The 12,335-nt window shown below is 35.7% G+C and overlaps 1 protein-coding gene across 2 annotated transcripts in view; it reads right to left on the bottom strand.

Annotated features, from left to right (window-relative positions):
• DOCK2 (dedicator of cytokinesis 2) overlaps positions 1 to 12,335 on the bottom strand; it is a 206,740-nt gene that overhangs the window by 16,906 nt on the left and 177,499 nt on the right. For both annotated transcript variants that reach the window (XM_074838147.1, XM_074838148.1), the window contains 7 exons: positions 11,677 to 11,767; positions 10,493 to 10,612; positions 8,663 to 8,752; positions 7,234 to 7,338; positions 5,032 to 5,173; positions 3,265 to 3,346; positions 208 to 292 (listed from right to left, as the gene is read on the bottom strand). In XM_074838147.1, coding sequence (XP_074694248.1) covers positions 208 to 292; positions 3,265 to 3,346; positions 5,032 to 5,173; positions 7,234 to 7,338; positions 8,663 to 8,752; positions 10,493 to 10,612; positions 11,677 to 11,767 — 715 coding nt within the window. The remainder of the gene's footprint in view (positions 1 to 207; positions 293 to 3,264; positions 3,347 to 5,031; positions 5,174 to 7,233; positions 7,339 to 8,662; positions 8,753 to 10,492; positions 10,613 to 11,676; positions 11,768 to 12,335) is intronic.

Here is a 12,335-nt window from a genome sequence, read left to right as displayed (position 1 = left end):
AACGTTTACCTGCAATTGAAACAGTGAGGTATCACTAAGTACACAGGAGTAGTGCTGAAATAGAGGAATCTTGTGTTTATTTTTTTGAACCAGATCCTAAAGTTAGGGTGTCTGTAATGAGTAATCTAAGACTAAGAAAGGATCTAGATCACAAGTCAGTCACAGCTACCAGAACTGCATCCATCACCCTGTCTATCATTTACTTACAGCAAATTCATTTTCAGGGTCAACAGATCCTTTTCTGACTGGTCTTGAATAGTTGAACCGGTGCACATTGTTGGACTTATAAAAACTGAAAGATTTAAAAAAGACTATTGTAAAATACAGAATTCAGAAATTTATGGATCTTGTTATCATAGTGAAATATTTCATTTTGAGTCAGTTGAGTTTTTAATTAAAAGCAAATTTACTGCTCAGGAAAAAAGCACTTTACTAAAAACTCAGGAGACAACTACTTTTTCTATAAATCAGGGTCAACACACAGTATTTTTCAAGTATTAAGCTTCAGCTTGTGACTGGGTGTAATTTCCACGTATAAACATTCCACAACTTCCAAATTAATGTTAAAACCTACAGAAAAAGATCTAGAAAAGATTTTTACTTTCCTGTATTCTTTCTGTGGCATGCACACTGCTTGCCTGCTTTACAATGGCATACAAAAGGAGTATATTTTGTTACTCCTTTTGTTAAAAATAACTGACTGAAATACATGTTTTTTCATCCACAGTGCATGTCAAGTAAGTTTAATCATGTCTAACAATTCTGCTCACCATGCAGAATCATAGTTATTCAATAAACTAAACATTTTAAGGCATTAATTTCTTGTGATAGATCAGAAAATGTATACAAACATTTGTAGAGGGAGGCATCAATGTAAAGAAATCTATTGCAAATACATGTTATGGTCTATTCTATTTAGCTAATGAATCATTCTCAATCACTGTGAGCATATATTTCCACTAAACTCATAACCACTTGGGTTTTAGCACTGGCTAATTAGAAAGAACAGAGATTGCACAATTTTGGCTAAGTATTTTGCTGTCCACAGCACAGATTTTGTTTTAAAGATGAATTAAATTTAAACCCATGTTAAGTAGAAGCTATTTTTGCAGAGAAAAAAAAAAAAAAATCTCAGAAATATCTTACAGTAAAACCAAGCCATGTTTTGGAAGCCTAGAGACACGAATAAATGGGGACACCCCAAACAGCTGAGCTAAGCAAACTTCTGGTATGTTAGTTCATAGGAACTGATGATTTCTGATACAAACTACTAAGACTATCTTCATCAATAAAGAAAAGAAAGTGGAAAATACTGCCATATCGAGTCAGATCACTTTATACAGTTCCATCTGAAAGGACAGATATTTTGAAGCTCTTTGACAGAATAAATGCACTGTCAACTACTGCAACTATCAATTAATGCCCAATAAAGTATACCCATAAAAATAAATCTCTAAGACCAAATGAATTTAAAAGTTTGGTTGAATTCTGCAGCTGAGACAAACAATTACTAAATCTCCCATATGACAAGAGATTGTACTTCATGTGGAGCACTTTGCTAAATAAAACTACTACAAGTTCAAAATGTGGCTGGCACTACACTGAAATCTAGTCCAGGACCAGATTTATAAGCTGTCTTTCAGTTACTGATTTTAAAATGAATTCATGTTGAAACTGGGACCACAGTTCATTATTTTTATTTTTTTTTTTTTTTTTAATCTTTTGGTACAAGATCTGTGTTTCTATCTGCTTTATTTATTTTGGTATATATGGGGAGGTGGTTCTTATTTTCCCACTCTGAATCAATTGCAATTTCAGTAAAGATTCTATAGAAGAGGCTGCAGATAAAGGTGACATCGAGTTTGAATCTAGCTGTGGAACATTTGGAAATGAACTCATCTCAGCTGATAAAAAGAAGCCTTCTATATTCAGTCTCTTTTTGCAAACTCATAATACAAGTGTTAAAGGGTTTAGTCTGAGGTTTTTGTTCATTTCAGTGTGCAGACACTGCAACGCCTCTCTTGCATTAAAAATGCGGGTGCCTCAGTTTATCTGGAGAAATTTTAGCTTAAGATGCCTGTTTTAACCAGCCTCAGTTAAGGAAATACAGTCATACCTTGTGCTTTCACAAAGCAATGACAAGAATAGGGAGAAATACGGCCTGCCTTAACTGATGGTGCTTGTACTTTTTGCTGTCCTTGAGTTACAAGCTAATAAATACTATCTTGAAATTTTCCATTCAGTGTTAGTGATAAGCAACAGCTTTTACCGATCATGTTTGCAGCCACGTAAATCACAGAATGGTTTGGGTTGGAAGGGACCTTAAAGATCATCTAGTTCCAGCCCCCTGCCATGGGCAGGGACACCTTCCACTACTCCAGGTTGCTCAAAGCCCCGTCCAACCTGGCCTTGAACCCTTCCAGGGAGGGGGCAGCCACATCTTCTCTGGGCAACCTGTGCCAGGGCCTCACCACCCTCACAGGAAAATATTTCTTCCTTGTATTCAATCTAAATCTACCCTCTTTCAGTTTAAAACCATTGCTCCCCATCCTGTCACTACAGACCTTGGTAAAAAGTCTCCCTCCAACTTTCTTATAATCCCCCTTTATATATTGATGGATTTGGAGCCAAAAATCTCACAAGCCTGAAGTCAACCAATATTCCAGTACATGCAGTTTTGGCATCAGCTATTAGAATGGAGCGTCACTTCTCACACATGTAAGTCAGAACACTTAATTAATTAGAAGTAGTAAGTTCAACCTGTTCTACATTGGGTTAGGAGTTTGGAAATGTTAGCCTGTCTGTTCTCAAAACACTTTGGACAATTAATTTCCTTTACTCCTTTACAAAATCTTGAGCGTGTACCAATGAAAACCATTTTGCCACCATGTGTTTTGCACTTGGCACGATAAGTCATAACAAGATTCTGTTGTACAAGAACCTTCAACTCAATGATTCTCATTGTGCCAGCCACCTCTAAGACCCTCTGTCCATCACTCATCTAAGAAGCTGTGTTGAAAACTCAGTAACTTGGACCCAAAGTATGGATTTCACCTCCCCACCCTGTAACCATATGCTATTCCTTAAGTGGTAAGTGGGTAGATGTTCTTTCATGAAATTCCTATGGAATATATAAGTCAGTAAACTAAGAAAATAAAAGCTCTAAGATTTATTGGCAAATGACTGAGTTCACAAAATAATGGTTGTCAATTTAGGAACATGGACTGATTTTCATTATATTATCTATTACAGAAATTCACTTACTTTATAATTTGATCAGGTACTGCCTTATTTTTGAATCTAGGTTGCTCCTCCAGGACTGGCTGAACTGTAAAACACTGGATATCTGAAATCATGAAAGTTAAGGACATGTTATTAACTATCAGTATGAAATACTGTAGGCTTTGGGGAAAAAAAAAAAAAAACAATAATAAAAAAAGACATTTCCTGATAAAAAGGCCTGCAGAGTTCAGGGTTTCATTTGTGTACTTTCCTGGGCCCAAAAAGGAAAAATATGCCAGTAGTAATCAGTGAATATATATTAAGTTTGAACTGCACATTTTTATTATTTGCTAAGCTTGAGTATCTGTAGCTGAATTTCACACTGAATCATTCACGGAATTTTAAAGCCAAGCCAACTTACAAAAATAACATCAACAACATCTAATGTTAAGTTCCCCTATTCAGCTTTAGGCATGCATAATGTCATGACATTTAGCATTTCATCTCTGAAATCTGTAATTGAGCAGCCCTTTTGCCTCAGATTTCCTTTTTCTATGGAAGTGTTACTTTTTAATCTGAATACTTTATTTATAAGTAAATATATCATATTCTTAAATATTTCAGTATATTTGAAACTCATGCCCTCTGGTTAGTTTCTGTAGCTTTTTCTTAAGTGCATAAGTAGTGCATCTCCGGTTAGTTGCAAGTAGACTTGAGCAAATTCTACTTTAAGAAAGGACTGAAGCATATGATCTCAAAAAAAAAAATTAGTTAAGACACAAAACAGACTTATGAGAGCTTGGCTCTCAAGCTTAACGTACTAGTTTAGACAAGCCTGTAATACTCTCTGATTCAGTCCCAACAGTGTGAAAAGAAAGCAGTATTCCTTTTTTCCTCCAGCAGGTTTCATCAGAATAGACTCAAGAGAGCATGTGAACTGTTACAATATTACATTGAAAATTAATAAAGAAAAACATGTGAAAAGAAGTCTGATACAATGAGGTGATCTCATATCTGCTCCTCCAGTAATGATTTAAATCTTAACATGAAAAAAAATGATAATGCGTGCCAGCTACTGCTAGAGTACTTCTAAACAAGAATAATTTAGAGAATTCAAAAAGGTGGTTAATGATGTTTATGAGTTAATTTTCCTAGGAAAATTTCTGTTCTGAGAGTGATAAGGCATATTTATGTTGCCAAGAAATACAGGTGATACTCAAATGCAGTACCACTCTGAACAAAGTTCAAGGAAGACATGAATATAATATCAAGATACAACAGCTAGAAATGTGAGGTAATAGACAACTTGCTGCTTTAAACTTGGCCAATTCAAGTGTTCATCACTGGTTTTGCCATTTGAAGAAAATAAAAGTAAACCATGTATGAACTTGAATGAATTTTCTTCACTGAAAAGGTTATCAAGCACTGGAACAGGCTGCCCAGGGAAGTGGTTGAGTCACCACCCCTGGAGGTATTTAAAAGATGCGTAGATGTGGCACTTAGGGACATGGCTTAGTGGAGGACTTGGTTTACGGTTGGACTCAATCTTAAGGGTCTTTTCCAACCTAAATGATTCTATGATGACTGAAAGAGACAAACTCCTTAAAACTGTAAGAAAAACAGGAGCAAACATCTTCAGAACAATCCATAAAACACATGCAGAATATATGTAAAACTGCAAACTGAGCTGCCACATTAATAAAATTGCATCCTTTTTAGGAAATTATTGTTTCACACACAAAGCCTTGCTAACAACAAGGCTTCCCCAACCCGTGTTCACTCTGTACTCTCCCACGTGTTCAAGGATACATTGACCAGGCGAGTTTTTCACCTCCTCTCCAGGTGCTGAGGTGGTGTTCATCTTCTCTGCACTGGGGAACTGACTCGTCAGCTGGGCCTGGAAATCCTCTCTCCTCTCATACTCCTTCCCACGATAGATGAATATTTTGTTCTGCAAGGAATAAACAGCTGATTTCTAGGGCTGTATGATGCTGAGGCAGAAGTTAGAGATGCATGCTTATCAGTACAAATTTTGGAATGAGTGTTACTGTTTTCTGAACATTAATTGACTCTCCAGAGATGATACTTTATGCTGTTAGAATGAAAATAAACTGGCATCATCACTGATGATGCTCCTGTAAAACAGAATAAAATCAGAATGGGAGGTAAGAAAAGTACTGAAATTCCTCCTCTTCTCATCTGTCAAGTAAAAGGATTTGCTTTCAAATACATTCTGGGTTCAGATTTCACAGCTTTCTAACACCAACATATATGTTTCCTCTGCCGGCTCCTTCTCCTTGGCATTATGAAATGTCCTCATTTACAATACAGTCTAATCCCAAATGTGCTTCATTTAACAGATACTTCTATAATACAAGAAACAAAAGGTGCAACCTTCCTTTACTGTAATGTTAGCATATCTTTTCACTACTTTTTCCAATGCTTTCAAGACAAATTTGGCCTTTAAAACTCAGAAAGAGAGGTCTTTCATTGCTTTTCAAGTAAGAAAAGCTACCATATTCATTGTAGTATGTAAAAAAAAATATTTTTTTCAACAAGAAAACATCAAACATTCAGGTTAGTTTTCTGCTCTGAAGAGGTGCACTACTGTGGTTAAAAGAAAGCAATGATCTTTCAAAAAACTGAAGTAAAAGCCACATGTGCATGACTTCCTAAGTTTGGCAGGTTTCTTGATAAAACAGACCCTTTGGATTCTTGAATTCTCACATGGTAATAAAAAATGGAGAAAGTAAGGAAAACTGAGAGCAGATTCAGTGTATAGAGATCTGTTTAATGAAAACAGTTCAAGTTTACCATAAGTGTCCTAAGATATCAACTTGCTGTTACCATTCAGGAAAAAACTCAGAATAATACAAGACAGTTGGTATGAACATATCAGCTTAATGCATATTAGAGATCAAAAAATCAATCTGAACTTCAATCTTTAAGAGGAAAACAAAAGAAGAAATATGAGTATCACACTGAACAAATTCATAGTGTATCCACATTTCAGATACTACGTACACTTCTTGTCCTACCATTTCATGAACTAGAACATGGACAGCAAGAGAACCAGGATGTTAAAACATATGGAATGGCTGCTGTGGAAGCAATGTTTAAACAAACCAAGACTATAAGAGACCAATATGCCATGAATGGCATGAGGAAGCTGATGAAAGAACTGTTCAGTCTCTCTGTAAGAACTAGTGTAGAGAAATTATCAGATGGCAACAGAAAGGCAACAGTAAATCTCCAACACATGGAGCTGTGTACTGTGAGGCCCCAGTATGTTCTGGAGTGCATCAGTTCAGAAACCAGTTGCACAAATCCATGAAGGGCTAGAAAACAAAAGTGTCACCTCCAACTCAGGAAGCGATTTATCATGTAAGTAGGGAATATATACCAGGTCAATATCACTACACACCTGCTCTATATAATACTCTTCCCTACCCTACCTATCTACTATTTCCCACTGATGAAAACAAAATATTGGGCTATAGAGTGCATTGGTCTGAAAAATATGCTGTTTAGATTCATGATGTATTTCAATTGTAGCTGAGAGGCAATATAAATCTGAAACTCTCATCAGTGGTCCACTAAAAATACCAAGCTCGTGTGAAACAGAATTTTGGCTTTAATCTAAACACAAGTTAGTTAATGACAGTCTAATGGCTATCAATAATCTGTGTGGGGACTCATCTGAGAAATATGTACCGTAAGAGCTGCCCATACCAAATTACATCATATTGCTGCATTTGGCTCCCATATATCACACCTTCACATCTTTTAGTCTCCACAATCAAACCAAGGGAATCAACTTAAATGGATCTGAAAACATTTCATACATATTCTTGCAAGTAATGATTCAGATTCTGACCACAGTCCTGTATCCAAGCAAAACTAAATCCATGGCAAATATCCCCACCAACTCACCTGCATTAATAGAGTACGCTCATATTTTTAGAAGCATATGAAAATAGATGAAAAAAGTAAGAATTTAAACAGGTTTACCCTTAGAAATGTGGGGAATCCTTGGCCATAATACCCAACAGCAAAATAGTCTGGTTTAGGTCTCAGAATTTTCATGATGTTTTCATAGAACTTTGCTTGTTGAATCTGAAAGCAAAACCAACTGCAATTACTTCTGTTTGTTGTTTTTTTTTTCCATTTATCTTTGACCCTCTACTGTAGTACTACACTATGTACTACACTTATCACTGGATATGCAAGAACTATCAATTATCAGTTGGTAACATAGCAATAATCAGCATGCACATGACACTGCTGTGGTACATTAAATATTCTTTACATTTATATGCAAATATAAAACATAGCTAAACATGTACAGATTCAATTTCAATTATTTGACCTCAGAATCAGGCTGACCCTTAATTTACTAGTGTGAAAAAAAAAGCAAACACCAAAGCCATACTTGGCACTTTACGCTTCAAACACTTAACTGATAACATTACTGAAATAATACATGTGGAAAAACTCCCTGCCTCAAATGTTTTCTGAGGTATGGATCCACTCAAGCTTTTGCACTAGCATCATACTAAAGACAGAGAACATAAAGGGTTTATAACAATGTCTTACATAAAATACTAAGTGACATTTAGGTTTACTATTTTTATTTCCCATGTTAAAGCTATGAGATATGCAACACTGCAACTTAAATGGAACTGGCAAAAATACTGTCTTTACCTTTTAGTTTATGATAAAAGCAGAATTGATTGGGAGGAAAAGATCTCTTTGTACACAATAGTGTTCAAGAACATCATGTTTTGAATCCCCTGGTTTCTTTGTGGAAGATTCAGGGATATATTGAATGAGCCTTAAATATTTGTTAAAGATCATACATGTGTGGAATCTTGTGGGTTGGAAAAAAGTAGGTATGTGGGGGAGGAGGTTCTTTTGAGATTAATTCAATTTTAATGAAAACAGATAATTGAATATTTAATCTTCCTTTAAAATCTTCCTTCTAGTCTTTGGACCTAGTTTTAACTCCTCCTGATGTATTACTTGCCCAGTCCCAATTAGGACAGAATTCTTTAGGCTTGTCAAGATGTGAGTCCCTAAAATTTAAAGAAAAATTTCAGGGAAAAATGCATCCAGATGCTTTTTCTACCCTAAAGCAGCACAAAGTCCTTAAAAACTTGTTATATTTCTTTTACGGCCTTTAAATTGTGCTAAATCAGAACACGTTTATCTCATCTACAGAAGTTTCAAAATATCTCAATAAGCAGATGTCTGTGCAACTTTACTAAACAGTTCTTTATAAATCTCTACCACTGGAATGTTACAACACAACATAGCAACTCGACAAAAGAATTAAAAATCAATTGTAGACAATAAGCTTATAAGGACCTCTATCATCTGATAGCTTAAAAGTACTAATTTCTGTGACTGAAATAATTTGAAGATCTGTATATAATCTTACCAGGTTTTGACTTAGAAGTTCATAGTCAAAAACTTCCTTTTCATACTGCTCTGCAAGTTCTTTGCATAAAGATATGGCTTCTTCCCACATCTGCAATGTAACCACATATTCAAAAAGTAAATCCAGTACCAACAAATAAGTTTTTAATGCATCACTGTTTAACTGCAGTTTTATTGATTATGCCATCTTTAAACTGCAGTCATTCATTAACTGCACAGTTATAATGGAAGACCCAAGGCAATCACAGACTTTAGAAAAGCAGATTAATGTAAAAAATAGAGGTGTTTTATGGTTCATTATAGGAAGGAATAAGTAAGCCTACTTTATTCTTACAATAAGATAATAAAAAAATCACCTAAACTTTCAGATATGTTAAAAAAGAATGAATCACTAAGGTGCGTAACATCCAGAGTATACCCCAAGCGCAGGAGCAGTGTATGAGGGGACTGACAGCTGCCTCTCTAGACTAAACACACATTCTTTTACAAGAAATTCTGAAGCGTACATTGTCATAGCTAGGCTTGCATATGACAGCTCTCCTAGTCAGCTAAACAATTACAAGGTTTAGACTTAAATTGCCACTTGCCCAGAGTAGCAGCTTATATCTTTCCACATAATTTAACAGCAATCTCTGAAAATTACTGTGAGGAATTACAGAGCTGCATTGGAAAGAACAGGACAGATTTTCTCATCTGCTATAGGCACAAAAGTGCAGACTGGAACTTCCTCTCTTGAGAATATTTCTCAAATTCTGTCAGTCTTCTTATCTATTCAGAATAAAGGAGACAAAGGGGTTTTCTGAGCATGATTCTCTACCGATGTAAGGACACTGATGGTCACACTCATTATGGCCATTTTTATGTGGTGCCAAGTACTCCTAGGCTAGGTAGTTCTGAACCTCATAGCTGCCTTCAGCTGCCTGTAAACCTCCTCTGCTGTATCTGAGGAGAACCTGAATGCTGGATAGATCAGAAATCATGATGATTTGATTATCTGGATACAATGGGTAGGGACTGCTATGTTGTAGTTATTTCAGATGCCAATAAAAAAGCCCTGAGAAGTTATAAATAGCACTGCATTTTCCTGCACAGTGCGGAAGCACCAAAAACATTCTACCTTCTGAAATATAGGAGGGACTTTTGTGAGGGAGTTATGCCTTTATTTTTGAAGAAGCAGTAATGAATTGCCTGCCTCCCTCATACCTTTGGCTACAGCTGAACAAGACAATGACTTAAAGGCCTTATTGAGTCATAAGATTTATTATCCAGCACTGCAGAATTTTCCCCTGATTTCTAGTCCTTTATTTCCAAAAATCTCAGCACTACTGTCATTGTATTGACAAGCAATTTTATTAACAGAATTTTTTCAAAAAAAGCTGAACTAAACCCAGGTGCTGAACATTAAACTACTATTTTTTAAGTTTGGGATGCAATTCCCAGATTTCTCTGAAACAAGTATGTCCATTTTTAACTGTCTGGGTTTTTGGTAGATAATGACCTAATGGTTTAGAAATGCAATCTGTGTAGTCTGGTTTCTTTTCCTAGTAAAGTACATTCAACATTTTTTATTATCTTATTAGTGCCCAACAGAGATGCTTGTGACCAGGATAAACATCAGCCCTCTTTCTTTGTGACTGTGGCTACTGAAAGAATATGTTCATATAGAACAGATATACTCTGTGAATAAGCCTTCAGGACAATTTTTACTTGACCCACATTTCAAAGAGGATTTCCTACACAAACATTTTATACAGAGAATATTCATTAAATACTATTATACAAAGTAACACAGTAAAAAGATTTAGCAGGGGGAAAAGCTCTACAGATGTACCTTTCCTTTGTCAAAGTATTCTATGATCTTCTCATACAAATTCTCTTTCAAGTGTCGATAGGTCTGTGAACACTGGAACTCTGTTGACATGACTTGGGGTGCACACTGTTCATCTGACCACTGAGAATAAAAACACAATAAAAAGACATACTACTTTGGAGTTCAACATTTCACACACACATCCCCTTTCCCCCAAGGTCTGGTTCCCCGGGCTCTTCTAAGTGTTTTTTTCCGCACGCTTTTTTACCCTTCCACAAAGATGCTGGGAAAGGCACTGGGAATGTTTTCATCACCTCTTCAAACAAGTGCTGTATTTCATGGGATAACCAGGACTAGACATAACATTTTCAAAACCTGTGTTCCTTCCTGTACCCCACCCAAAAATTTTGGATAAATATGTACATGAGAAAATTTGTTCAGTTTACTTCAGTGGTGTCATCTTGACTGATTTGGTTTTGATTTTCTGTATTAAAGTATTTGCATATAATATTATCTTTGTCTATACCAATACATACAATATACCTCATATTTTTGTATGATTAGAAAAGTAAAAACTAAGTTTAAGAAAAACAGCACTGTGAAAAGCCAAATTTATATGATTCTACACTAAAAGAAATTCCACTAGAAATCTCAAATTTTTGCTAAACATTTAAATTTTGAATTTCCCTTGAAACGGAAATGCATCTTACTGACCATTTCTATTGATAAGATCAGTTACACTGAGAATAAACATGAGTTGTAGCAAAAAATAATTACCAGCTACAAAAGAAAGCAAGCATAATTTGGCAGAGTGATCCATATTATTTAAAATGAAAAGTCAGATGTCCCCCTGTGATAGCTGGAAAAAATTGTTTAATTTTCACCACTGTTATGTTTGGGATAGGAAGAAATTAGCAAAATGAAAACCACATAGCAGTTAAACGGCTTCAGAATTTGCACACAATGTTCTCACTATAACGTAAAACTGGTTTTGCTACAATATTTAGTTTTACCAATATGTGACTTTTAATCACCTATTGAAAATATAATTTCAGCAACTAATGTTAATTTTGTCTTAACTAGAAAATTGAATACCCCTATAGTAAATAACTAATATGCAGTAAATCAGAGATTAAGACACTTTCTAATTCATAAATTTGAATATTACAAAACCTTATTTATATACTGAGTTTAAAAAGTCTAACCTTCAAGAGCCATGTATGGAGTAGAAGGGTATATGCTGCTTCCGTGTAATTCTCACAATCTAAATGAAGATCTCGCAATTTATACAAGTATCTGTTAGAGGAGAGAACAAGAATTAGACTAGATTTTGACATGACTGCAATATGAAGTGTCAGAAAAGTTCTAGATAAACTCTGTAATGGAAACTTCATAGATGTCATGCAGTCTCTACCCAAAGAGTCTTTAAGGACTCCTTAAGGAGAGGGGGTAAAGCTCTGTGTCTGTGCAGACTTCTCTGTGTTCTCTTTTATGCTGAAACATTGTGCACAAAAGGAGGAGAAAGAGCTACCCTCCTTTTGTGAACTGCTGTCAGCTCCACCTCTGAGAGGAAGAACTACTAGACTGAAGGTCTAAGTCGGACCTCTAAACCCGTTATTTCTAAATACTGTTACTAAAGATAGCTGCCTTCCTCTGTAGCTATTTTCGATTGCATGTAAACACTTCCCATGTAAATAGATGCAAGCACAAGAGATAACACAAGATAAAGGAGAAAATGGAAAATACCAGCCCAGAAAGACAAAGCAAGTCCCTGTGCAACTTGGAAGGTGGTATGGACAGAAGAGTTGTTCTAAGTTACATGTTGCCAGTGTTCTCCATGACCTCTAAGGCAGCGTTGCTGCTA

The sequence above is a fragment of the Strix aluco genome, chromosome 13 (genome assembly GCF_031877795.1).
Source record: "Strix aluco isolate bStrAlu1 chromosome 13, bStrAlu1.hap1, whole genome shotgun sequence".
NCBI lineage: Eukaryota > Metazoa > Chordata > Aves > Strigiformes > Strigidae > Strix > Strix aluco.
This window is presented reverse-complemented; position numbering and strand designations above follow the sequence as displayed.